At 42.8% G+C, this 27737-nt stretch overlaps 1 protein-coding gene across 4 annotated transcripts in view; it reads left to right on the plus strand.

The window, feature by feature from the left end:
• Window positions 1-27737, plus strand: part of MAMDC2 (MAM domain containing 2) — a 172101-nt gene that overhangs the window by 76023 nt on the left and 68341 nt on the right. For all 4 annotated transcript variants that reach the window (XM_053574798.1, XM_053574768.1, XM_053574778.1 and 1 more), the window contains 3 exons: window positions 10097-10365; window positions 11582-11666; window positions 15878-16015. In XM_053574798.1, coding sequence (XP_053430773.1) covers window positions 10097-10365; window positions 11582-11666; window positions 15878-16015 — 492 coding nt within the window. The remainder of the gene's footprint in view (window positions 1-10096; window positions 10366-11581; window positions 11667-15877; window positions 16016-27737) is intronic.

Genomic DNA, 27737 nt, shown 5'->3' on the forward strand with positions numbered 1-27737 from the left:
GGCTAGGCAAGAAAAATGTAGTAATCAATTTAGAAAATTTATCTTGAACTTGGCAGTGATAGTGGAGGTGGGCAGAGCTTAGACTAGTTATTTGACCTAGGAAAATGCATTATTCTTTTAAGTGGATGCAAAATCAATTGGGTAGATAAATCTTTGGATGGACTGAAATACAGCTATTAGGCACATTCACACACATGACCTCAGTAAGGATGATTTGAAGTCTGTAATTTAAATGCAAAATACGTCATCCTGGGCTATACTTGTGTTCTTTCATAACAAAGTGTGAGTAAATATAAGTAGGTTTCATAGAAGTACTGAGTACACTGGATACTTTTTCCTCCATTCTTGAGATACTTTACTCAGGAGAATATGTTCCAGGTCCCTCCGTGTAAACATAAAAGAGGTAAAGGCTCCATCTTGGGAAGGGAGGGGAGGGAAGGTTTGATAGAAGGAGGGTAAAAGGTGGGACCACACCTATGGAGCATATTGCAAGGGTACAAGTCAAATCTGTCAAGTGTAGAACATAAATGTCTTAACACAATAATCAAGTAAATGAGGCGAAAGCTATGTTGATTGGTTTGATGTAACCATGTGAGGTTGTATATAAAAAAATCAACACAATGTACCCCATATATGCATAAATGTATTCATGATCTATGTGTATTTGACTTAATAAAAAAAGATAAATGTAAAATACCAATATTTTGAAATTGCTGACATTTATGGCTGAGGTGCCAAAATCATTCAATTAATAGCACCAACTTTCATCATACAGTATAATATGAAGGTATTTTAGATAGTACATTTATATACCATATTCTCTCAAAGATTACAACAGTTATAGAATCAGGTTGCTGACCCACCCAGGAAAGATCCCTTTTCTGGAAAGTATGTCCTTCCCAGGAAATACGTGGATCCCCAGGACTAGGATTGCTAGACTGAACTATAGATCTACTTTTAGTTCTTTGAGAAATCTTTATGCTTTTTTCCACAGAGGTTGTACTAATTTACATTCCCACTAACACTGTAAAAGTGTTTCCTTTTCACTGCATTTCTGCCAGTTATCTATTTTCTGACTTCTTATTAGAGGTCATTCTAACAGGGATAAGGTAATAAAAGGCAGACAAAAGACATGTCTGCCTTTTCAAACAAACATTTTTCAAAAGAAGAGAAACAGATTACCAAGAAACATATGAAAAATGGTCAACATCACAGCGGTGGAGGCAATGGGCAACCTTGCCTTTCCTGATCTGAGTGGAAATGATTTCAATTTAACTCCATTCAATACGATATTGGCTGTGGGTTTGCGGTAAATGACCTCTATCAGTTTAAGAACTGTCCCTTCTATACCAATTTTCTTAAGTGTTCTGATCATAAAAGGATGCTGGATATTATCAAAAGCTTTTTCTGCATCAATTTAGAGACTCATATGGTCTTTGTTTTTTAATTTGTTTATGTGATGAATTATATTTATAGATTTACATATATTGAACCAGCCTTGAGACCCTGGGATAAAATTCACTTGGTTATGGTGTATAATTTGTTTGATGTGTTGCTGGATTCTGTTTGTTAGGATCTTGTTGAATATTTTTGCATCAATATTCATTAGTGATATTGGTCTATAATTTTCTTTTCTTGTTGGGTTTTTTCCTGGTTTGGGGATCAAGGTGTTGTTTGCTTCATAGAATGTGTTGGGTAGTCTTCCTTCTTCTTCTATATTTTGGAAAAGGTTAAGTAACATAGGTACTAGTTCCTCTTTAAAGGTTTGGTAAAATTCTTATGTGAAGCCATCTGGTCCCAGACTCTTCTTTTTAGGGAGATTTCATATAGTTTTCTATTTCAGTACTTGATATAGGTATGTTCAGCATTTCCAGTTCTTTCTGATTAAGTCTAGGAAGTTGGTGTGCTTCCAAGTATTGGTCAATTTCTTTCAGTTTTTCATATTTCTGAGAATAAAGTTTTTTGTAGTATTCATTAAGGATTTCTTGAATTTCTGAGGTGTGTGTTGTAATTTCGCCATTGTCATTTCTGATTGATGATATTATGGACTTTAATTCTCTGTTTTTGGTTAGGTTGGCCAAAGATTTATCAATTTTGTTGAATTTTTCAAAAAACCAACTTTTCGATTCATTGATCTTTTGGATAATGCTTTTGTTTTTTATTTCATTTAATTCTGCTCTAATTTTAGTTATTTTTTTTTTCTTCTGCTGGGTTTGGGGTTGGAATGTTTTTCCTTTTCCAGTTGCTTAAGATGTCCCATTAAGTTATTGACTTCCTCTCTTTCTGTTCTCTTGAGGAAGGCTTGCAATGCTGTAAATTTCCCTCTTAGGACTGCCTTTGCAGTATCTCATAGGTTCTGATAATTTGTTTCTTCATTATTGTTTTGTTCTAAAAATTTGGCAATTCCCTTCTTAATCTCCTCTATGACCCAACTATCATTCAGCATAAGGTTATTTAGTTTCCATGTCTTTGTATGAGTATGCAGATACCTGTTATTGGTGAGTTCAACTTTTATTGTGTGATGATCCGAGAAAATACAAGGAATAATTTCTATACTTTTAAATTTTCTGAGGTTAGGCTTGTGACCTAATATGTAATTGATTTTGGAGGATGTTCCATGGGCTGATGAGAAGAATGTGTATTCAGTTTTGTTAGGATGAAATGTTCTGTAGATGTCTGTTAAATTGAATTGTTGTATGGTGAAGTTTAAATCCAAAATTTCTTTGCTTAGTTTCTTATTGGAGGATCTATCCGACACTGCCAAAGGGGTGTTAAAATCTCCAACTATTATGATGCTGGAAGATATTAAATTGCTCATGTCTTCCAATAAGGCCTCTCTTATAAATTGAGGAGCATTCTGATTGGGTGCATAAATGTTAATAATTGACATCTCATCATGTTGAGTGTTTCCCTTAACAAATCTGTCTTTCCTTACTTTTGTTGGTTTAAAGCCTAGTGTATCTGCAAATAAAATTGCCACCCCTGCTTTTTTCTGATTTCTGTTTGCCTGGATTACAGATGTCCATCCCTTCACTCTGAGTCTATATTTATCCTTTAAGATAAGATGAGATTCTTGTATGCAGCAGATATCTGACCTGAGTTTTTGTATCCAGTCAGCCAACCTGTGCCTCTTAAGAGGACAGTTTAAGATGTTTGCATTAATTGAGAGTATTGGTAAGCCTGAAAGTATTTTGGGTGTCAAGTTTTTCGAAAGTCCAGTGGACATTTTGAATTATTTTGAATATTTTTTAAATTAAATCATAGCTGTGTACATTAATGCAATCATGAGGCACCATACACTGGTTTTATACACAGTTTGACACATTTATATCACACTCGTTAACATAGCTTTCCTGGCATTTTCTTAGTTATTGTGTTAAGACATTTACATTCTACATTTACTAAGTTTCACATATACCCTTGTAAGATGCACTCAGGTGTAATCCCACCAATCCCTGTCCCTACGCCCCCCTCCCCCTTCCCTTCCCTCCCTTTCCCCCTTCCCTTGATTCTTAGGTTATAACTGGGTTATAGCTTTCATGTGAAAGCCATAAATTAGTTTCATAGTAGGGCCGAGTACACTGGATACTTTTTCTTCCTTTCTTGAGATACTTTACTAAGAAGAATATGTTGCAGCTCCATCCATGTAAACATGAAAAAGGTAAAGTCTCCATCTTTCTTTAAGGCTGCATAATATTCCATGGTGTACATATACCACAATTTATTAATCCTTCATGGGTCAATGGGCACGTGGGCTTGTTCCATGACTTAGCAATTATGAATAGGGCTGCAATAAACATTCTGGTACAAATATCTTTGTTATGATGTGACTTTTGGTCTTCTGGGTATATGCCTAGTAGAGGAATTATAGGATTGAATGACAGATTAATTTTTAGATCTCTAAGTGTTCTCCAAACATCTTTCCAAAAGGAATGTATTAGTTTGCATTCCCACCAGCAGTGTAGAAGTGTTCCATTTTCTCCACATCCACGCCAACATCTCTGGTCTTGGGATTTTGTGATATGGGCTAATCTTACTGGAGTTAGATGATATCTCAAAGTAGTTTTGATTTGCATTTCTCTGATAATTAAAGATGATGAGCATTTTTTTCATATGTCTGTAGGCCGTGTGCCTGTCTTCTTCAGAGAAGTTTCTCTTCAAGTCCCTTGCCCAGCCTGTGATGGGATCACTTGTTCTTTTCTTGCTTATACGTTTGAGTTCTCTGTGGATTCTGGTTATTAAACCTTTGTCGGAGACATAACCTGCAAATATCTTCTCCCATTCTGAGGGCTGTCTGCTTGCTTTACTTACTGTGTTCTTGGCTGTGCAGAAGCTTTTTAGTTTGATCAGGTCCCAGTAGTGTATTTTTGAAGCTGCTTCAATTGCCCGGGGTGTCCTCCTCATAAAATACTCCCCCAAACCGATTTCTTCAAGGGTTTTCCCTGCACTCCCTTCTGGTATTTTTATAGTTTCATGTCTTAAGTTTAAATCTTTAATCCAGTGAGAATCTATCTTAGTTAATGGTGAAAGGTGTGGGTCCAGTTTCAGTCTTCTGCAGGTTGCCAGCCAGTTCACCCAGCACCATTTGTTAAATAGGGAATCTTTTCCCCACTGAATGTTTTGAATTGGCTTGTCAAAGATTAAATAACAGTAAGTAGCTGGATTCATCTCTTGGTTCTCTATTCTGTTCCAGACATCTACTTCTCTGTTTTTGTGCCAGTACCGTGCTGTTTTGATCACTATCAATTTGTAGTATAGTCTGAGGTCTGGTAGCATGATTCCTCCTGCTTTGTTTTTATTTCTGAGTTTATTCAAGGTTTTTTTCTGATTCCATATAAAACGAAGTATTGTTTTTTGAAGATCTTTAAAGTATGACAGTGGTCTTTTCACTACTTTCACCACTGTAGAAATTGGGTTTTGGTCATGAATTTCACAGTGAGTTTACTTTGGTGGTAGAGCATTTTGCTGGTCATTATGGAGGATGGATCTAAGAATATCCTGAAGAGCTGGTTTCTAAAATTTTTTCAGTGTCATTAAAGTCTTTAACTTCTCCATCATAAATGAAGCTCAATTTAGCTGGATACAGGATCCTGGGCTGAAATTTGTTTTGTTTTAGGAGATTGAAGGTAGATGACCATCCTCTTCTGGATTAAAAAGTTTCAGCAGAGAGATCTGCCATCATTCTAATATTCTTCCCCTTGTAGGTTATGATTTTCTTATGTATGGCTGCTTGCAGGATTTTCTCCTTCATATTAACTTTGGCAAAGTTAATAACAATGTGTCTATAAGATGTTTTATTTGGGTTCAGTCATGCTGGGGTTCTGAAACTGTCTGCTATCTGAATTTCTCTTGCCATGCTTGGGAAGTTCTCCTCAATTATCTCTTGGAGTAGAATATCTGTGCCTCTTGGACCATCCTCTTCTCCTTCAGGGATTCCTATGAGGTGAATGTTTGCTCTTTTGGAGTGGTCCCACAATTCTCTCAGGGAATGATTTATTTTTGCTCTCCACTTCTCTTCCTCTTTGAGCATTTGGGAGCATTCAAAAGCTTTGTATTCAATGTCAGAGATCCCTTCTTTTGCCTTCTCCATTCTTTTACTGAGGGATTCTACTGTATTTCTCAGATCTTTGAAGGCTGTAAGTTTTTGCCTCAATGTGTCAAAATCTTTGGTGAATTTTGTCTTTGAATTCATTGAATTCTTGAGACAACTTTTGAATTGCTCCTTGAATTTATAATTCCATCTTTACCTCCATTCTGTAAATCTTATTTGCAATCCAAATTCTGAATTCGATTTCTAACATCTCAGCCATTTGTTTATGAAGGGGATCTTCTGTTGTGTCTCCTTTCTCATTCCTTGGTGGAGTTGATCTACTCTGACTAGTCATGTTGCCAGAGTTTTTCTGCTGATTCTGCCCCATGATTATTTTTCACCGTTTGGCTAGAGAAGCTGGCAAGGCAAAATTGAATTGAGAGCTCCAGGAGTTGTAATTAACCAGCCCTTTACCAAAGAGCTGGAACTGGTGATCATGGCTTTTCCCTTAGAGCTTTACAAAGGTCCCATTCAGAACTAAAGCCTGAAACTCTGGGGACGTGCTTGGTGTGGTGGGGCTACATGGGGCTGACTGGTATTCAGCTAATCTCTGTTCAATCCTGGTGAATCAGTGGCTTTGGGCTGAAATCTCAGCTGTGGAGATATATAAGCAACTAAGAAACCCCGCCCCTCCCCCCACAGGCGACAACTGGCAGGGAGAATCCCACACTCCCACAACAACACAACCAGGGTACAACCTTGGTGGGTCCCCAGGTGATCAGACAGGTCCAGAATTCCAAAGCAATTGTCCCAGTCAACACAAACACCAATCAGGTGGGAGAGTTCAAAAGGTCTTCAGCATCTAGGCAGCGGGGCTCTACTGGCAGCTCAATTCGACCCCAGTGGGAGGAACCATGGAGCCGCCACCACAGTCAGGGGCTGCACTGCCATTGCTGGAGGTAATGCCAGTCTGAGATATTGCTGTGTGCAGGTCACAGGAGCCAGCCGGGAGCTGGAGGGCATTGCCACCAGCTGCAAGGGTCACAGGAACTGGGCAGGAACTGGGGGACGGAGCTGCTGACTGCTGAGGCCACAGGAACCAGGTGGGAAACCAGAGGGTAGAGTTGCCGGCCTCAGGGGTCACAGGAGCCAGGTGGAGAGTTGGAGGGTGGAGTCACCAGCTGTGGGACACACGGGTCACAGGTGCTGGGCAGGAGTTGCTGGCCACAGGCTGAAGGTGGCAGGAGCTGGTGGTAGTCGCAGGCCTTTGGCCATGGGAATCAGGAGCCATTCAGGAGTTACTGGCTGTGGTCCGCAGGTGGGGTGGAGTCACCACCATGGCAGATGGTCGTATGAGCCCCACAGGGAGCCAAGCCACCCACCACAGGCTGCCGAGTCTGGGAGCTGGTGGGCAGTGGTCTGGGTGGTTGGTAGCATGGGTCCTGATCTATGCTCTTTCTAACACAGGGCAAGTTTCTCTCCCCTTGTGACTCCCTGCCTCTATTAAAGTTACAGTTTCAGCGTAACTGCACCACAGCTCATGAGGTGTCCTACCCTAGCAAAAATCTGCAAAGCACTGCGGATTTTGCATGAGGTAATCTTCCAGACCACCAGGAGAGGGGTAAGGGTTGGGTTGGGAGTTCAGGAAGGTAGGGAGAATATTAGATCAACTTTTGGTCCAGACAAGAGACTGCCTGGGCTTACAGCAGTATCTCTCCGTGGAGGGAGTCCCCGCCCTCAGTCATTCTCTCCCCTTTGGTGAAACAAGAGGTCCTCTGTTCTCTACTCACCTCAAGCTGCTCTCCTGCATGAGGGAATGGGGGGTAGGAGAAGGATTCCTATCCTCTTTGGGATGGGTTTTGTACCTGAAATTTGTTTCCTTGGAGTCCTAGCTTGTCGCAACAGGGTTGACACGAACCTACCGATCCTCTTTCTCAGCTCAGCTCCCGATCTTCTGCTTTATTGGGTTATTTCTGGCCATTATTTCTCCCTCTGGATGGAAGCCTCTGCCGAAAGCTGGCTTCAGTCGGCCATCTTGCCTCCCTCCTAAAAGCCACTTTAATTGCACGAATTGGATCTCCATCTTCCTTTCATCTTGCGTCTCGGAATGACTTTATCCGTGGGTCCAGAACCTTTCAAAGAGAACATTCACATATGCTTACAGTAAAATCTGATCTAGTTAGAAAGAATGTCAGAAGAATTTTTTAATGGCATTCACTAAAAAGTTAAAATAATCTCCAGCATATGGATGCGGTGAGCCTGCTGTAGCACACGTTTACTTAAGTTTGCGTTGTACCTTCAAGAACTGTCTCCTCCCTAAAAGCCTGCTCTTGGGAGACAAGATGTGCCTAGAGCATAAGCCTTGCATCTCTGTCATACCTTACAGTGATCAGGGGTCCTCAAAGCATGAGCGCCACACCAGCAATGACAGCATCACCTGGAACTTCCCAGAAGTACAATTTGTTAGAATCTGTATCACATCAGACCTATTGGGTGGATCACTGCAGGGGTGGGTCCAGTGATCTGAACGAGCCCTGTATGTGACTCTGGGCTTAGATTTGAGAGCACTGCTTTGATTGTTCCCTTATAGAATGGGAATGGAAGGGGGAGGGGGAGAATGGAGGAAACTAAGGGAATACCCCACGAGAACTGGGTCTCCCTGTGTGGCAGGCAAGTTGATATTTTATGTCAATGTTGAGTCTGAAGGGCTTCAGTTAGGGCTCTTGGCTTCAGTGGCTCCGTTTTCTTCATAGAAATGTTGTTGCACATTCTGTGCAGCCACGGAGCACTGCTTGTCAGTATTAGGAGGACTTTGTTTTTTTCTTCTTTTATACTCCATGTCCTAACTCTCTATTTCCTCAGTAAAGGTCTGAAGTGTTCACAAAATCTTCCCCAATCCCAAATTCACCGCATCCCATTAGCAGCCTGCTTGGAATTCCTTTGAGGGGCCAGTAGCATATGCCACAGTGAAGAAGCACTTTTATTCAAAAAGGACCTGAGCTTAGGACTGTAAAATCCAACAGGTCCCCTAGCTTAGAACACTGCCTGGGCCTGGCTAGTAGTGGGTGTCGTTCATACATAGCAGGTAGTGGTGGTGGCGATTGCTGCAAGGGCCAGATTTCTCACAGGGGTGCTTGGGTTTGCATCTAGAAGCAGTTGCTGTTTGTGCCCAGTGGGTAGTTGCTATGTTAAGAGGATTGCCAGCTGGAGACAGAACTCAGTCATGAAACCCTTCAGCCGGCAAGCAAGGCTTCCTGAAGATAGTGACCTGTGTTCCAAATGCTAGGGTGGTCATCCACTGAGCTGCTGCTACTGGCAACAGAGATAAGGATCCAGTCAGGATGGGAGTTTAGGATGACAAGCGTGGGAGGGAGGAGGGGTTGAAAAATACCAAACAAAACAAAGGGCATTTCAGGGCCTTTGTAGTAAGAGATCAGTGTTAGGGAGCCCAAGGAGCTAGCAGTGGGATGGGTGGGCAGCCACAGGCTGAGAGACAGCAGGTTAGATGCTCACCATGAATTGATCAAGCATTAGGGTCTGCAAACCAGAAAGGCCCGAGGTCCCCATAGACCTGTAGGCAATGCCCTCTGACTCCACTGGGGTCACTGGTAGGAAGCCAGACAGCCAGATCTGAGTTTGGAGGGCTCCAGTTAGGGCTATTGGCTTCTGTGCATCCCTTTTCCTCCTAGAAATGCTATTGCACATCCTGGTGCAGCCAACAAAACACCACTTGTCAGTATTAGGAGGACAGAGGGAGAGGGGAGGGAGAGGGGCAGGAGAACGGAGGGGAGAGGAAAGGGAGACAGGAAGGAAGAGGAGGAAAAAAGGAGGAGGAGATGGAGAAGAAGGAAATGATGATTGTTTGTCCCATAGTGTCACGCCTTCCCAACCCTGTGCTACATGTTTTGTACATGTTTTCTCAATTAGGTATGAGAACTATAAAATTTGGTCATGAGAGAGTGTAGGGAAAAGAATCTTACACTTGGCTTTAAAAACAATATCTTCCAAGGAACTCTATATGCCTAGCTCCCGGGATCCAATCTCCTATATGCATCAGTCTACTATGGTGCCAGTCAAATGCAGGTTGAATCACTGGGTAAGGGGGAGCTGTGGAAGGAGGTATGGGAGTGCGCCGAGTTATGCTGACTTCACCTACTCGTGCTGCCTGTCTGGATTCCGATGCCCAGCTCACATGACATGGGGCCCAGGGGAATGAAGACAGTGTACTCTGTGGCAGCTGACACTCGGCTGCAGCATCAGGAGTTCAAGGGAGTGACAGCGAACGTGGCAAAGTGTAGGCCACATGCCTCCCTCTGACAAGGCGGGGTTACTCAGCTCCAGCCTCTTGGTGTCATATGGGAAAGTGGCCTCAGTGTGGCCAGACTTTCTAATTTTTTTACAAAAGGCCAGAGATCCGGTGTTCAGTCAACAATCCGGTGTCAGGTGGGCTGACAAAATGCATCTGCAGGTTCTGTCTGCCCACAGATTTACTGGACCACAGTTGTATATTTTTCCATGTTGCAAACAAAAAATTGATATTTTGCCTGTGTTCCTTTCAATTTCCAGGCCATTATGTTTATGTGGACACCTCCTTTGCTAAGCAAGGGGAGAAAGCTGTTCTGCTAAGTTCTGACCTACAGGCTGAGGAATGGAGCTGTCTCCGTCTGGTCTACCAGATAACATCTTCCGGGTCTCTGTCAGATCCCAGCCAGCTGAACCTCTACATGAGATTTGAAGACGAAAGCTTTGACCGCTTGCTTTGGTCTGCTAAAGAACCTTCAGACAGCTGGCTCATAGCCAGCTTGGATTTGCAAAACAGTTCCAAGAAATTCAAAGTAGGTAAAGTTTGGGAGGAAGATAGTTTATGCTGTTTCAAGATCTTATGAAAATTTCTGGTGGTGAGATTAGTTATCTCCTGTATTAGAATGTGATGTTTCAAAGGAGATGTGCCATAGAAGAATATTAGTAATACAAATTAACATTTTATTTATTCCTTAAAAGAGCTTCTTCCCAGGTTTCATTCCCATCTATTTAAATGGGCCTTCAGTAAGTATCTAAATGGGGCTTAAATCAATCTATTCTATGGAAATAGATTTTCTATGGCTTTAGGGAATATTCTCATTTCCTGTAATTTTGTTTCATTTTTCTAAATTGTGTGTGGTATGTTTTTATATTATCTTGTTAATGGTTATTTGCTACAAATTTTTTTTCGCTACAGATTTTGAATAAGACATTAACTGTAATAAAAGAAAAATGAAAATACTTCAGAAGGGCAAACATACTTAAAGGACATGTTCTGTTTCCTTTTCAAAGAGGGAAGTTGTTTCTTGAGAGGTTCTGGAAAAGGAAGGTAGAGGATGGAAGATGAAGTTGGGTGTGGATTGGAGGAAGGAAGAAGGATGGGACACAGGTGGCTGTGAAGTGTGATGTGTATTGAGAATATGTCATTGACGACACAGTGGAGCCTTCGTGGAAACTTTCTTCATTCCTAATCCACACTTCAATTTCCTATCCTATTCCTCTTCTCCTTTGCAAACTTTTGAAATACTTTACTCTCCTGGACCCTCTGTCTGCTTGGGGTTCCTCCATATCTGGCAGTGGTTGACAAAAGGCACAATGGGGGGGTCTGAGTGCCCTTGTTTATTATGTTCCCCTCCCCCCCGCCAAGTCTACTTTAGTTGCAAAACCATAGGGCTAAAACCACGTAGGAAAAGGCTGTTGCTTTCAGAAACATAGCCACAGGGCTACCACATGCGGTAGAGAAGCTGGTGGTTGAGAGGTGATAGAAAAGAAGCCTGCTGACTCAGCTTTTATTGGCTATCTGGCTCACCTCCGAGTTCTAAGAACATAGGTACGTGTTTGTGCACACACATTAACACATTCTTTAATAAAGTCTATCATAAGAGTGGTATCCAATAGCAATTAGCTGAAACTAACAATGCTGTTTTGCCATGAATTGCTGAACAGCTCCTGACTAATAGCTGAAATTCTGAACCAAGGAAACACGGTGTTTTGAAGTCTAACTCCCCATTTTCCCTGTGTGTTGTGCAGATTTTAATAGAAGGTGTACTAGGACAGGGAAACACAGACAGCATTGCGCTTTTTGAAATCAAGATGACAACCGGCTATTGTATCGGTAAGTGGATTTCATTTTCCTTTAATCAGAATATGAATCTTTTTCTAAAATCTACTGTTACCAGAGGGAACCGAATCAGTTCTAAAGATCCCAGTATCATATAACATATCCTGCATAACCCATAGTAGTTTAAGTTCTTTGCTAGGCTCACGGCCATGCTATACGTTGTTTGGCTTTTGTGTGGAAAGGCTCATTAGAATTTGCCTGCACTGGTTAGACGAATGAAAGAAAAGCAGATGCAGCAGCTGTAGCCTCAGAGTTACCGCCTTAACCTCAACATGTTCTAATAAAAATCATTTCCAGGTTGCTGTAAACATAGCTTTTTGTAGCATTTGTCAGACAATCTGGTGTATTATCTCTTTTCCTCCATTGCTCTCTTGGCATACCATTGCCATCTTAATAATCACAGCTGTCACTTAGATTCCACTTCCCCAGGGTTGGTTGGGTGTCTCTTATGCCCCAGCTTCCACGAGGGCATCAGGAGAGGACAGTTCCTGTCCTGTGACTGCTCACCTTCTACCTGTCACTGAAGCTAGTCCTGTATTTGGTAAATCCCACCACAGAGGGACAAACTAAGCTGTGGGGGTACAGAGAGCAGGAGAAGAAATTGGGGAGGACTCATGGGCATTTGGGCTGGGGTTTCAAGGAGTCTAATTTAGTCCAGTGGAGGTGCAAGGTAGGAAGGAAAGGGTTCATTATGCTAGACCCCTGTGGGGAGGAAGAATAGAGTAGGGTGTTTGAAGTGGGGCTCAGGCCAGCTGAGGGGGTTTGTGAGGGGGGAGTGTGGATCCTGGGTGTGGAGCCCAGACTGAACTGTGGGTTGGGAGGAAGCCAAAGTCAGGCAGCAGGGGAGAGGTATGCAGTATGTGTTCAGATGATGGCTCCACCTGCCTTGTGGAAAATGAGTTGGAGACAAGGAAAACATAGCAAATTAGAAAACTCCCAGGAAGCAACTGTGACCTTCCAGAGGGGAAGTAATGAAGGTAAAATTGAGAGTTAGCCATGGAAAGGGAAAGGGGCAACACAATTGAGGGAACTTTAGCACTTGGAGGCTAAATGGGTGTGGAAGGGAAAGAGAAAGGAGGATGAGAGGATTCCCAACAAAACAGAGACTTTGCTGAAGTCTCCCTTGTGTTTTGACCTTCCGATGATGTCTCTGATGGAGCGATTTTCAACCGGTGTGCTGCGGCACGCTGGTATGCCAGGAGAAAGTCTTAGGTGTGCTGCAAAAAATTTTAAAGATCATTAATTGAATTATTTTTGAAATAAGTTCAAAGCGTAGTAAATATATTCTTTTTTGTTGCTGTTTTGTTCTCTTTTTTGATCAACATAATTTAAGCATACTGCAGAAATTTAACTGTAGGTTCAAGTGTGCCATGAAATAAAAATGGTTGAAAATCACTGCTCTAAAGCAAGTGAAAGAAAATAGACTGGGAAAGTGGCTATTTTCTGAACATACAGTGAGTTCACCCAGGCTCCCTTCTTGAGCCTCCCTCTGGCCTCCAGCCTGGTGACTGCGTGGGTCGTGGACCAGATGCAAACTAGTCACACACACCTGCCTGAGGTCGCCTGCTGGCGCAGTCGGCCTACTGGTCCTCTCAGCCTCTATGGTCACCTGTGAATGAGGATGAAGTGCTCCTCTCGTGGGATTCTTGTGAGGACTAATGAGACTGTGAATAGAGCCTGGCACGTTCGGGAATGTTTTGTTTTTTATTTTCCTCTATGGTAGGCTTTAGCTCTGAATGTTGGACACTGGTTAGCGGATGCCATGGTGAAAAAAAATAATTGAAAATGTAAACTTAAAAATCTTCAGTGCTTGCTAATGTAAAAACATGCTGATAATTATAGCAGTCAGGATCCTGGCAGGGAGGTAGAAACAGGGTATACTCAACCTGTGTGATTTGAGGAAAGCTCATTCTCGTTAAAGAGACAGCAAAGATGTCAGTGCCAAAGGAAACCAACAAGGGACAGTGCTGGTTTGATTCATGCAACTCAGGACTAGCGGTGATGATTTATGAGCTGTTATCCTCTTTAGGTCTGAAAGATAAAGGAGGAGGAAGAACCTGGGATCAGTAGGTGTATGGCTGCTTGACAACATTTGCCAACCAAAGGCAACCTGGCTTCCCTCTGCCTCTGCCCTCCATTGGTTAAATCCAACAGGAAGCTGGAAGGGGAGCCCATTGATACAGTCCAGACAGGTCAACCTCTTGGGTTCAAAGCAAGTAGGAGACAGGGTAGATATGGAGGGGCCAGTGGGAGACAGACAGCACAATCCTACTTCATAATTTAATTGCATGAGTATTAGAGTCAATGGACATAACAGCTTGTGAGTTTGTTGTTTCCACTAAAGGATTTTACTAATGAGCAACAACTTAACCCAAGCAAACATGTCAATGACACTGAAGGAGGGCTTTTTCTTCTCTCTCTTCTCCATTCAGTAGGTGCAGAAGGGACTCAGAGCATAGCATATGCCTGCCCCACCTATTTTGACTGAGTTCTTGTTTATAAGGAAATAAGGGCATCTTAGACTATATTAAATATGCCCTTCAGTTCTGGGTGTCTTATTCACCCTCAGAGAGAAAGGGATGGATAGCTGGGGCACCAAGCTCAAGAAAGGGTGTTGGACAAAATTTCTGGAGCTAAAAGAATAATCCTGAACATTCCTTTGAAAAAAGATGACAGGACAGGCATGGTGGCTCATGCCTATAATTCTAGCACACTGGGAGGCTGAGGTGGGTGGATTGACTGAGCTCAGGAGTGAGACCAGCCTGAGCAAGAGCAAGACTCTAAAAAAAATTAGCCAGGCATTGTTGCAGGCACCTGTTCAAGAGAATCGCATGAACCTAAGAGTCTGAGGTTGCTATGAGCTATGATGCCAGGCACTCAACCCCAGGGCAACTGAGTGAGACTCTGTCTTGAAAAAAAAAAAAAGAAAGAAAGAAAGAAAGAAAAAGAGATGACTGTTAAAAATGGCCAGCTTGTTTTGGAAAGATGTTTGGAGAACACTTAGAGATCTAAAAACAGATCTGCCATTCAATCCTATAATTCCTCTACTGGGTATATACCCAGAGACCAAAAATCACATTATAGCAAAGATATTTGTACCAGAATGTTTATTGCAGCCCAATTCATAATTGCTAAATCATGGAAAAAGCCCAAGTGCCCATCAATCCACGAATGGATTAATAACTTGTGGTATATGTACACCATGGAATATCATGCAGCCTTAAAGAAAGATGGAGACTTTATCTCTTTCATGTTTACATGGATGGAGCTGGAACATATTCTTCTTAGTAAAGTATCTCAAGAATGGAAGAAAAAGTATCCAATGTACTCAGCCCTACTATGAGGCTAATTTATGGCTTTCACATGAAAGCTATAACCCAGTTATAACCTAAGAATATGGGGAAGAGGGAGAGGGAGGGGAGGGAAGGAGGAGGATGGGCGGAGGGAGGGTGATTGGTGGGATTACACCTACAGTGCATCTTACAAGGGTATATGTGAAACTTAGTAAGTGCAGAATATAAATGTCTTAGCACAATAACAATAACTAAGAAAATCCCAGGAAAGCTATGTTAACCAGTGTGATGAAAATGTGTCAAACAGTCTATAAAACCAGTGTATGGTGCCCCATGATCGCATTAATGTACACAGCTATGATTTAATTAAAAAAAAAAATGGCCAGCTTGTTCTGAGCACCACCCATGTGCCTGGCACTGTCCTGGGAGCTATCCACATTTACAACAGCCCTAGGAGGTGGAAACATTGTCCCCATTTCACACCTGATGAAACAAAGGCTAATAATAAGTCATGCTGCAAACTACATGCCAGGTTGCCTTTGGTTGGCAAATGTTGTCAAGCAGCCATACACCTACTGATCCCAGGTTCTTCCTCCTCCTTTATCTTTCAGACCTAAAGAGGATAACAGCTCATAAATCATCACCGCTAGTCCTGAGTTGCATGGATCAACTACATGCTGCTCTTAAGTGGAAGGGGCACAATTCAAAGGGCCAATGATAAATTAGAATCTCAATTCATTATAGGACCTGTCTCTTTTCTTGGCCAATATTGTCCAGAGGCCCTGGTCAAAAGGTTCTAGTGGGCCAAGGGAGAGAGAAACATCTGAACATCTAAGAGCAAATTGCGGTGAGTATGGTGTACCCAGGTGTGACTGCATGCCATGAAGAGTGTTTCTGTTTCTCTTTTGCCAGAATGCGACTTTGAAGAAAATCATCTCTGTGGCTTTGTGAACCGCTGGAACCCCAATGTGAACTGGTTTGTAGGAGGAGGAAATATTCGGAACTCCCAGTCTGTTCTCCCACAGGATCACACCTTCAGGAGTGAGCTGGGTGAGCTGGGGGCACATGCAGTACTTTGCCCAGGATGAATCTTTCTGCCTTCTCCTCTCGCTCCTTGCATTGACCTCACTGGCTTCTGTCAACAGGAAGGGAGGGGGATGAGGAGGGAACAGGAGGCTGGCAGAAGAGTAGGGAAGAATAGACAGTGAGGTCAAGACAGACTGCAGATGTGAGCTCTGTGACTTAGGGGAAGGCCACCCTGTTAAAGGTTTTCTTCAGCTGTGACCTGTTCTTACTTACTATTTTTATATTCCCATAGTGTGCTTTACTTTCTTCTCTGTTTGTTGTTTAATATTTCTTATTTCCAATGTCAAGGCTGGAAGAGTCCAGGTTAGTTATCACTAAATATAGATGGAAGGCCAGGAAGGAGACCTTGATAACTTCTCTAGTGGCAGTGATTGGTTAACTGAATGTGGTGTGCAACAGGGCCCCCTAGTGGCCACATACGCTGGTTATCTGCAAGGGAGATGGGGAGGTGAGGTTGCATTATCAGTAAGAAGTCTCCACAGGAGGGAGACAGGGGCAAGGGTTTGCTTACTTGTGAGTTACCGCTGTGGATTTATCACTGCACCCTGCTGGACTTTGTAAAAGCCTAGGTCTCCCCATTATTGCAAGACATTCTGGCCCTCAACTCCAAGGTCTTCTCCAAGAAGCAAGAAGCTTCTAGTGGCTGGCCTTCCAACAGGTTTAAGAATTTTGGTTCTGCTGTAAATAGTTAACTTTTTCCCTTTAGATCCTTTTCCATGTGGCAGACACTGAGCTGATCTACTCAGCCCTAGTAAATTGCCATGCTGACTATGTATCCCCATGACAGAAAACATGATGACATTCATCATTCTTTACTTTTTTCCTCATTCACTGTAATTTCTCTTCTTCTAAATATTTTTAATCATGTCCGCAGCTTTTCTTCAAAAGTGTCCATCCTTCAGCCTATCTTGGCTCTGGGCAGTCCTCATCTTGATCTTACTATTCTCTTTGCTTCTATTGTTTCCTCCTTTATAACCAGAGTCTCAGATTCAACTTGCTATAGGAGTCAGGCAGCTGATTCTAGCAAGTGATACGTGGCCTGGGTGAGGACTATGGCAAACTAGAAAGCAGAGCCCCTGTACAAAGACTACTTAGCTCCAGTGACTGGCTGCCCAGGTTGCCTTATCTTTTGATGTTTTAATATAATCAGGAAGGCAGAGTGTTCATGTGAAATTACTCAAATATTTTTAAGTTGGTGAATATTTTCTAAAAATGAATGTGTGGGCTAAACAAAACACATCTGCTGGTCAAACCCAGTGGGCAAACTTCTATTTTACAACCTTCATTTTACAAATTCTATGCCTTTTTTAATATGTCCAAGCTTCTTAGAATAAAATGCTTATAAGCAAATATATGTAAAAATATTCGAGTCTCATGGAGCTTGCCTGTTGAAGACAAATCCAAGTTCAAATCTAACATTTACATTCATTTGATCCTGTATCAAGTGTGATGGGGATAAAGACAAGCCCCCTGTGGCCTCTTCCCAGCTTCAAGGTACATACATTAAAGAAAGGGAAAGAGATTTCTACTAAAAATGGGTGTTAGGAGAGGGAGTGTGTGTTAACTGCTGTAAGAGGAGTTCTCCTCCCCCACGAAAAAAGCAAAGATGGTGGGCATTCAGAGACGAAAGAGATCACTTACTGCTTGGGTCACTTACTGCTCCTAGAAGATGTGATAAAAGTAAAATGCACTGAAGTGTGGGTATAATTTTGACAGGCAGAGACAAGAGAAGGCCCAGGTACAACAATAAAGGGGGAGAGATATGGCTGAGAAAGTAATGTCAGAACAAATTGCAAAAGACCTTGAATGCCAGACAAGAGATTTTACCTTTATTTTATTGACAATGGGAAGCTGTCCAAGGTGTTTGAGCATGGAGAGAGATCATTGCAGCAAAGTGTTGGGATGGATTAACATAATAATGATTATCTCAGCCAAGGGAGGGGTAGAACAAGAGTACAAAAGAATGCCCCAGATGGGCGGCGCCTGTAGCCCAGTGGGTAGGGCGTTGGCCCCATATACTGAGGGTGATGAGTTTGAACCCAGCCCCAGCCAAACTGCAAACAAAAAATAGCCGGGCGTTGTGCCAGGTGCCTGTAGTCCCAGCTACTTGGGAGGCTGAGGCAAGAGAATCACCTAAGCCCAGGAGTTGGAGGTTACTGTGAGCTGTGACACCACAGCACTCTACCGAGGGCAATAATGTGAGACTGTGTCTCTAAAAAAAAAAAAAGGAATGCCCCAGAAACTGTTTCTTCAGATATGTCTAGAGTCACTTACTGAGATAAGAAAAAGAAAAAGTAATTCCTACTTTTATTTTCTTTTATTTTTATTTCAGGTTAATGTGAGGGTACAAACAACCAAGTCACAATACTTGAATTTGTTAGATGGAGTCCCTCTTGTAGTTATGTCCCGTACCCAAAAGGTGCGTCATAGACCCCTACATCATGTCCACTCTGTGGGAGCCCACCCCCTCTTGCCCAAAACTTAAATTGAAATGAGTTTTTTTTCCTGTGTGTCTACATAGGAAATGATGGATTAGATCAGCTTCTGGCTTCCTATTAGTACAGAGTACAACCTGGATGGAGTTGAAACACATTCTTCTCAGTAAAGTATTACAAGAATGGAAAAGCACATATTTCCTACTTTTAAAAGCAAGGTTTAACCTGTTCGACAATGACAAAAGATTGGCATTTCTCTCTGTATACTTCATGTTATGACCCTAAAGATGCACAGCCCATCTCCACTTGTGGCCATTGGAAAAACACACTATAAATGAGCGTTTAGCAAATAACAACCAGTGGTGGCAGTGCCCAGGAATCTACATGGGCACTTGAAAAGACAACTGTGTTAACCCCTGCAGAATCATGAAGTGTCACAACCTCTTGAGACCTTTGATTGAATGAGTAAAGTACTAACAATCTCTTGGGAGAGAGAGGTTCAGAAAAGAAAATCCAGGTGACTTTTTCTTTATGTATGAAAATAGGCTAGTTTTGAGATTTTTTTTAATCACATCTTTTTTTTTTTTTTTTTTTTTTTGAGATAGAGTCTCACTCTGTCCTTGGGTAGAGTGCCATGGCATCATAGCTCATAGCAATTTCAAACTCTTGGGCTCAAGCAATTCTCTTGCCTCAGCCTCCTGAGTAGCTGGAACCACAGGTGCCTGTCACCACACCCGATTATGTTTTTCTGTCATATCTTAAGAATCTACTGCAAAGAACGGAAAGGATCTTGAAAGGCTAATGCCTTAAAATTGCAATAATTCTCCATGTCATTGTCACATGTACACAGAGATGCAAGTTTAACTATGGAGAAGGGTTAGGGAACTTCTCTTGAATCACTTAAAAATTAGTTCCCAAGTCAAATCCTCTGAGTAGCCACTGTCATGATACAGTGATTAGTTATTTAATGCATCAGTTTTCATTCTCAGTGATGGTGAGGGTCGGCTGGCTGGGCAGCCACACATTTCTTGGGAGAGGTAGACCTATGGACTAGTGTCAAATCATCCATTTGACTATGTTACCTAAGTGCAGTCTGTCCTGGGAAGAGTGTAATACTGTAGCCCTTCCTCATGTTTACCCATAACCATAGAACATTCTGACCACATTTGTGTCCATGAAGGATAGAGAAAGCATGTGAAGCTAGGAGCTGGAATGCTGTGCTCCAGGCCCAGTTATCAGAGTATTGTATTACTTCCAGCAAGCTCTTATTTTCTCAGGGTCTCTATCGGTCTAAATGAGGAATTTGAATTTGATGATCTCTGTGATGCCTTTGAGTTCTAGTGTTTTACTCTTCTCTCTTTGCCTATAATTCTATGTATCAGGGTCTGCAAATTTGCCACCCACTGAGATCTATTTCAAAAATGTTAGCTGAGTATAGTGGTTCAAGCCAGGAGCAGTGGCTCATGCCAGTAATCTGAGCACTCTGGGAGACCAAGGCAGGTGGATCACTTGAGCTCAGGAGTTCAAGACCAGCCTGAGCAAAGCGAGACCCTGGCTCTACAAAAAATAGAAAAATTAGCTAGGCATTGTGGTGGGTGCCTGTAGTCCCAGCTACTTGGGAGACTGAGACAAGAAGATTGCTTAAGCCCAAGAGTTTAACGTTGCTGTGAGCTATAATGCCACAGCACTCAACCCAAGGGTGACTGAGACTCTGTCTCAAAAAAAAGAAAAAAGAAAGAATTTTTAAAAAGTTGAGTCCTCCTGTTCTTATAAGCACATTACATTTGACATTAGGGGGAAAAAGGAGCAATAATGGGATAAAGAGGTGAGGAAAAGAGGCCAGAGATGAGCATAATAGTGTGGTCATCCCTGAGGTTCACCAAGGCTTACTGGACGGTGCTGTCACTGTTGCCCTAGGCGTTTGGATCTCTCCTCTTCTCCCACTCCTCCCCTTCCCATCTTCCTTTCTCCATTTTCCCATCCTTTCTCTTCTCCCTCGGAAAAGTGAACGATTACCTCAATTTGGGGCTAAGGGAAGGTTTTCTAGAGGAAGTAATAGTAGAACTAGAATTTGACCAGGTGGATAAGAGAAAAATAAACTCTATAAAGTGCAGAGATATGAGAATGGAGGGTTTGTTTTGTGCTTGGGAGTATCTGAGAATCCCAAGAGTGTGTGCAGGTGGCAGAGGACCCCCGGGGTGCTGGCCTATATTCCCGCTTATGATTAGCAGGAAACCTGCATGCCTGCATTCTATTCCCTGCCTCCAACTCTTTTCGGCTATTTTGCGCCGATTCCCCTCCAACCCATTCATTAGCCAGTAGCCCTCTCCTCCCTACGCACCAGGCATACACTCATGCACACACGCACGTTCACGCGCCTCATGCCTGGATTCTTATATAAGTCTTCTCTTCTATAGGATGGGGCTAAAAAAGATGACTCCAAAATTTTAAAATATCTTATTTAAAAAGCCTGCCCATAAGATTCAAAGATTTGATGAGGATCACTCTTGGACAACACCAGCAAAAAACCTTTAGTGCTCCCAAAATAAAAAAATGTTGCTTCTTTTATTACACTTGCCTTCTACCGGGTATATGGATCTTCCCTGAGCTCTATCCATTTGGGTGGCACAGTAAAGAGTGAATGGTTCCGATGTCTGCCTGCAGCCGCAGATTTCACTCTCGGAACTCATCTCCTGTTTATGTGTATACTGGACACAGCTATTGCCTTTGCTTTCAGGTAAAAACTGGAGAAGCGTCAGGGAAAAGGGGAGCCATGTGGCTACTCAGGAGTTTCAGGACTATGGGGAGAATGGAGGAAATCTTCCCCAGAGGATGCTTGTCTCGGTGTGCAGAAAAGGGAACAGCAAACGTAATAATCTGAAAAATACAATGAGGCTATCTATGCATGTATGTTTTTAACCATTTCCCACAAACATTTGAGTCATCGTTTTTCAATGAGTCCTATGTCCCCAAAGTTTAATGATAGAGATGGTTTAAATAATGCAGTAAAAATTGTGGTGGGACATCTTTGGAATACTGGAGGGAATGTTATTTTATCCTGTTTTTTTGTGTTTTTTTTTTTCCTCAATTCTGATTCATCACATCTAAGTCTCTTCCCTGGTTAATATTTTATGAAGTGAAATGAATTATTTCAGGAGCTAACCTACTGACAGCTCCGAATGTTACTGTTCCCTAAACACCCTAGCAAAAAGAAGATAATTGCTGGAAAAGTAGGGAAATTTGTTTGTTGAGATTTTAAAAATCAAGCCTGCTTATGGTGCCACTCTGGAAGGAGCTAGACAAGGTTTCAAAACCTAAAATCAAGTCAGAATTATTTTATTCCATCAAAGACCATGAGATGGGTGGACCTTCCGTCCATAACTCATGGCATTCTTCTCATTTCCACTCTGAGTTGGAATGAGCTCAGGGGTCATCTTGATAGCACCTGCTCATTTGCTCTCTGCATTGATCCATTTGGCTCCTGGCATGGGCACCCAGTATGGAAGCAGCTTTATTAATTTTTTTGCCCTTGCTTTTGTTCTGGGTCTCTTGTCCCTGCCGCCTGGATGACTTGCCATAGCTTCCCAGTTGCTTTGGGTACTAACAAACAGCCTTATTTTCAAAGATTAAGATCAGTCAGTCACAGCTCCAAAGTGTCTTCACATTCAGAGTGTCCCCCATACGAGGCCACAGAGCCACAGTAGAGGGGAATGTTTGTGTTTTCATACTTCTTCACTTTTTTCTCCCTCTCTTCTTCTCCCATTCACAGTGCTGCTTCTGGGTTCCTCAGGGTTGGGACGGAAAGGGAAAGGCCAGGGACAAAAAGTTTTACTTGCCCACTGCTATGAAATGCCACCTCCGGCATATGGGACCGGCACCCTACTCCTTGAGCCACAGGCGCTGCCCCATGTAATCTAGAGTTGATGTTTGTCGTGCAGCAGGTGGCCAAATTCGGCTCATTTCTCTCATGGCTGATGGGAATCCCACTTTACTGTTCCAGAGACAGATGATGCTCTCTGGCTGACCATGAGGGATCCCACTTAGCTCCTGTAAGCAATGGCTCACCCTGCCAGGCCTTTCCTATTGCAGATACCATGCTTACAAGCAGCCCACTTGAGAAGAGTCCTTTCAAGGCACTGCAGCCCATGATACCTTCTAAATTATCCACTTAGGCTGGGGAAAAGGTCATTATCTTTGCCCATCAAAACACTGGAAGTGCAGTTCACTGACCATAAAATCCTCTCCACCCTGCCCCCAACAGCACCCACAGTCAGCTTCTTGCTTTTAGATAGATGTATGCAACAGTCCGGACCAGTGTCTGTACCCCACAAACTTAAAGTTATCATTGATCAAGTTATCTCTAGAATTCTGACCATCCTCGTCTCAGTGTCCAAGGCAATCGCGGAGACAGGAATTTCTGCACAGGTGGGAGGGGATGAGGTTAAATGACAGTTTCCTTCCTCCATCCCTTCCATGAGTGGTTCCCTTAAGTCCTCTCTCTCGGATCAAGGTAAGATTGCAGACACAATTCCCTCACTTTCCCTTGAGAGGTTAGAAAGGAATACATAGCAGGTCAGCTCCGAAACACGCTCTTCAGAGAAACCCTGTTCGCAATCTCTCTGAACCATCTCTAGCCTTCTTATACGCACAGGGTGTGGAGGGGAGATGGACTAAAGCTGGTAGAGCTGGCTCAGATGCCAGGTGCTGCCACTTAGCATGTTAGTGGTCTAGCACCAGTCTTTAGAAAATGTAGGTTGTTGTAGGATGTTGTTTTGAGCTTTGAGGTTTTAGCAGAGACTAGAAGGCTTCCCACTTAACTTTTATTTATGTTTACATCATCCTTGAATGCTGCTGAGAAAGACTAGAGTTTGACTCTATTATAGTAAGAGCCCCCTGAGCCCTTAGAACTAAAGGCTCGCGAAGGTTAAGTGTCAGATTCATGGAGCAGCTATGTTAACTTGCTGTCCTGTGTGGTAGCTTTCTGTCACTGCGTGCTGTCTCCTCACCATGGCAGCAGACCAGGGGCATTTCCATGTGGCCAATGTTTCTTCAGACCAAGTTGTCTGCCTTACTGGGGAGACAGCTTGTCCAGAAACCCAGCAACACTGAAACAGACAACACAACTGGAGTACAAATGTGGCCAGCGGGGCCAAATCACAGCTGAGTCAGAGGATGCCTTCGGCGTCATGGCCAAGCCAAGGCCAATCTTTGGGGAATGCTGGTTAGCCAGACTCTTTGAAAATAAATGTTCAGGAACTGACTTCAAAGTTCTTTCCTTAATCCAAGGGAAAATGGCTGACTACCAGGGGCTGCTGATTTCACATAAAAAGTTTAGCTAATACAAAGGGCTGCCCCGAGAAGTGAAGGGAAAGCCCTCTTCGGATATATCATCATCACAGGCATTATCCCAGAAGAGGTCTTAGTGTTGGCAGGCCTTGCTGAGAACTGTTGCCTTTCAACTAAAATTGAAACTGTTTTTATCCAGGAAACTTCAGATTCATTTTCCATAATCCAGAATGGGGCAATAACAGATTGGCTTCCAATCTGTGTGTGGCAAAGCAGCACAGACCTCAGAGCAGTGGCAATAAGCCCCTCAATTCCTAATTTTATGGGGAACCCATCCTCTTATACAAACTCTTTCATTATCAGTTCAGGTTTCAATACTTTAAAATCTCTGTGGCCCACAGATCTCTAGTGATTTGGTTGATTATAGGATCCCATCTACCTAAAGTTCATCTGTATCTAGTTCTGTCTTACTCAAATCTTAAAGATCTGACAAAAAATTTTTCTTTCACAGGGGTTCTGGAAACCTCACTGAACTAGGCAGAAAAATTCTGATAATACCAGACACTGGACATAATTGCCCAAGGCTTATTAGGCTATTAGGCTACCTTCTTCATTCTTTTTGGAAATATGCATAAAATAGTACCTGCACGTACCCAGCTGTTGGCTCCTCTGCCTCAGAGCAGATTGTAGCCCATGACATACTTTGCCTGGGTTGGTTGTCAATTTCTCCAGCCTGGCTTCCTTGAGTGGACACCCGGACTATGATTTCTGAATCTTCCTCCCCTCCAGCTGCAATGATAAATTTATGATGAGCTACCTTTCTCACTTTCCCAGTGAGAAAGTTAATGTTACTTGGATTGTCAGTAATTAGTACCTATCTTTGGAAACGAATAATGGAGGGAAAAGGAGGGCAAGAGAATGTGGTCTAGTCTGGTGGGCCCCAAGGAGACATGGCATCAGCAGTCTTGGTCTGATTCCCAGCTGCCTCTGTGACTCACTTTGGGCAGGTCATGTGTTTGCTGGATACTTTTTGGATCAGAAATGTGACTGTGGTTTACTTGCCTTAGCATCTTGAGCACGAGTTGTTAAGGAGGTACTTTGACCGCAAATGTACGAATTAAAATATTGTCCACACAGCAGGTGAGGCACCATCCTTTAAAGAAGACTGTCAGATGTCTGTCGTCTGCCAGGAAGATGCATTTCGAAGGAAGCTGGCTGTGGAAGCAGACACTATGCGAGGGTTGGTTGGGAGAGAGATCTACTGGGGAGACATGGCTGGGAAGGAGCTACAGCAGCTGGGGTCAGGGCTGATGTGCTTAAAAAACATAGTAGGCAACATTCCTTGGAGCCATTGCATGGTTAGGGATCCAAGAGCATTTTTTAATTTTATTTATTTTAAAGTCAGAATACAAAAATGAGTATAATAAATATAATAAAAATCTAGCCTACATTATATTCACCCTTACACCAATGTAGTGATGAACGAAAATTGTTAATGTTTTATATGGAGGAAGGGACCCACTGCAGCCAGAGTGCCTGGGGCCTACAAAAGTCATAAGGTGGTTCTGGGTGGGAAGAACCTTCAGCATAGGATTTAAATCTGACTGCTGAGGTAGCGGAGGCCAGGCTGATGGGATCCGCTGGGCAGCCTCATGTCAGGCAGACTGGCCTTGCTCTAGGACCCCTCCTATGGTCGGTCACTGGCTGGGAGAAGTTCAGAGTAGCGTAGTCTTCATCTAGACCAGGCGTCCTCAAACTTTTTAAACAGGGGGCCAATTCACTGTCCCTCAGACCGTTGGAGGGCCGGACTATAGTTTAAAAAAAAAACAAACTATGAACAAATTCCTATGCACACTGCACATATCTTATTTTGAAGTAAAAAAACAAAACGGAAACAAATACAATCACACCGCCTCATGTGGCCTGCGGGCCGCAGTTTGAGGACCCCTGAAGACCCTCCTGTGGATCCAAAAGTGAGGCAGCTGGAGTCTGTCTGGAGGCAGCTGGAGTCTGTCTGTCCATAATGATCCCCACAGCAAGCTCTCTCAAAGGGCCTCTCAGTGATCCACCTCCATGGCCCATCCCACAATGGGGTGTTGAGGAAACCAAGTATTATTTACACATTAGAATACAAAGAATTATAGCTTGCTTGTACTCAATCCCCCCTGCTGCACAGCATGCAAAAAGACTCTGTTTTATTGGTAAGATGTGTTACCAAGGGCCATAAAGACTTCATCTCTGCCTTTGATACTCGGATGAGTTCTTAGTGAATGGAGCCATGTTACAGAGGCTACCTGGTATATGCATTCTTTATTAATAGAATGCTCTAGTTGAGGCTAGCTGGCCACCGGGGGTGCTTTAGAGAACATTTGAGCTTGAGATAGGGAAAGGCTCCCTTCCTTCCATACCAAGGGTTCTCTGATTCTGTTCAGTCTGACATTCTGGTTCTTCCTTTAAAATGTATTCCAAAGGTGGCCCCATGGAGCCCATCAGCTATCTCCAGCCTGCAGATCTGTTTACTTGGCATATACAACATTTTTAAATTTTTGATGAGGGGTGTGATGGGTTGAATTGTGATCCTCCAAAATGTGTTTGCTGAAGTCCTAACCCCCAGGATTTCAGAATGCAACCTTATTTAGAAATAGATCATTGCAGATGTAATTAGTTAAAGTGAAATCATGCTAGGGTAGGGTGGGTTCTAATCTGATATAACTTGTGTCCTTATAAAAAGAAGAACTTTGGACATAAAGAGAGATACATGCATATGAGGGAATGCCTAGTAAAGATAAAGGCAGAGACCTATATGCCAAGGAGTGCCAAAGATTGCCAAAAAACCACAGGAGCCAGAAGAGAGGCCTGGGATCAGTCCCTCCCTCACAGCTTTCATAAGGAACAAACTATGCTGACATTTGATCTTGGACTTCTTGCCTCCAGAATTGTTGAGATAATAGGTATCTGCTCTCGAAGCCACCCAACCTATGTACTTTGAAACAGGTGCCTTATCAAACTAACACAGGGATCATCATTTACAAATTGACAGATGTGCCATAAAAACCTGCAGCACTGGACCAGATGTAAGGACATGAGCTGGAAGTAGAGGCCATCCTCTCAGGGAAGATGGAGGCTTCTTACCACCAGCTGGTTGTCACTGCATTATAATGCAGTGCTATCAGATCCTTTTTATTTTTCCAGAGAGGCTGAATTTTTATTTCTTCTTGTTGTAGAAATAGGATTTAAATGCTGGTGACTAATTTACCACCCTCTATTTTCTCCCTGACCCAATCCACTTCACCCACATACTCGATCTGGCTGCGCCTCTGTGCCTTTGAGTTTGTCATCTCTGTTTATTCAGTTTCATGGTTTGGCAAGATCATAGAGAAATTACATTCAATAAGGGAGATCATTCAGGGAAGTCAAGGTGCTGAGCAATTTATCACCAGGAGAAAGTGAGCTTTGATCTGGCCATCTTTGCCCTCTGCCATGTAGAGGTGAAGACTTTTCCAAGACTGTCTTCATGCTCTGAATAACCATGTTTTGAGAGCCTCCCACATACCATACAGTCTGCTACTCGCAAAGTAAATTGTCCAGTGGGTGATTATATATATTCTTCCTCATACTCTCACTTCTCTTTTGCCAAGGGGAAACAGAATGCAGTTGACCAGGAAATGTAATAAAAACAAAGATTTTGAGCTGTAATTATTCTGAGTTTATAAATAAAAGGGGCATTCTGTTGGAGCTACAGTACCTAGCATTTCTTTGTCATTATTTCAACAAGTCCATACAAAATTGCTAGTTATGATAGCTACCCTTTGTAGCAAACACACTATAGGGCAAGCGTGGCTGCAGAATCATCATAATCACTGACATTAGTTCGTTACAATTGTGTAGAGGATGGACTGTGCCAGGCACATGCTAAGCACCTTACGTGCAGAATCCTGTTTTAAACTTACATCCACCCTATGAGG

Source organism: Nycticebus coucang, chromosome 2 (genome assembly GCF_027406575.1).
Source record: "Nycticebus coucang isolate mNycCou1 chromosome 2, mNycCou1.pri, whole genome shotgun sequence".
In the NCBI taxonomy this organism is placed as follows: Eukaryota; Metazoa; Chordata; class Mammalia; order Primates; family Lorisidae; genus Nycticebus; species Nycticebus coucang.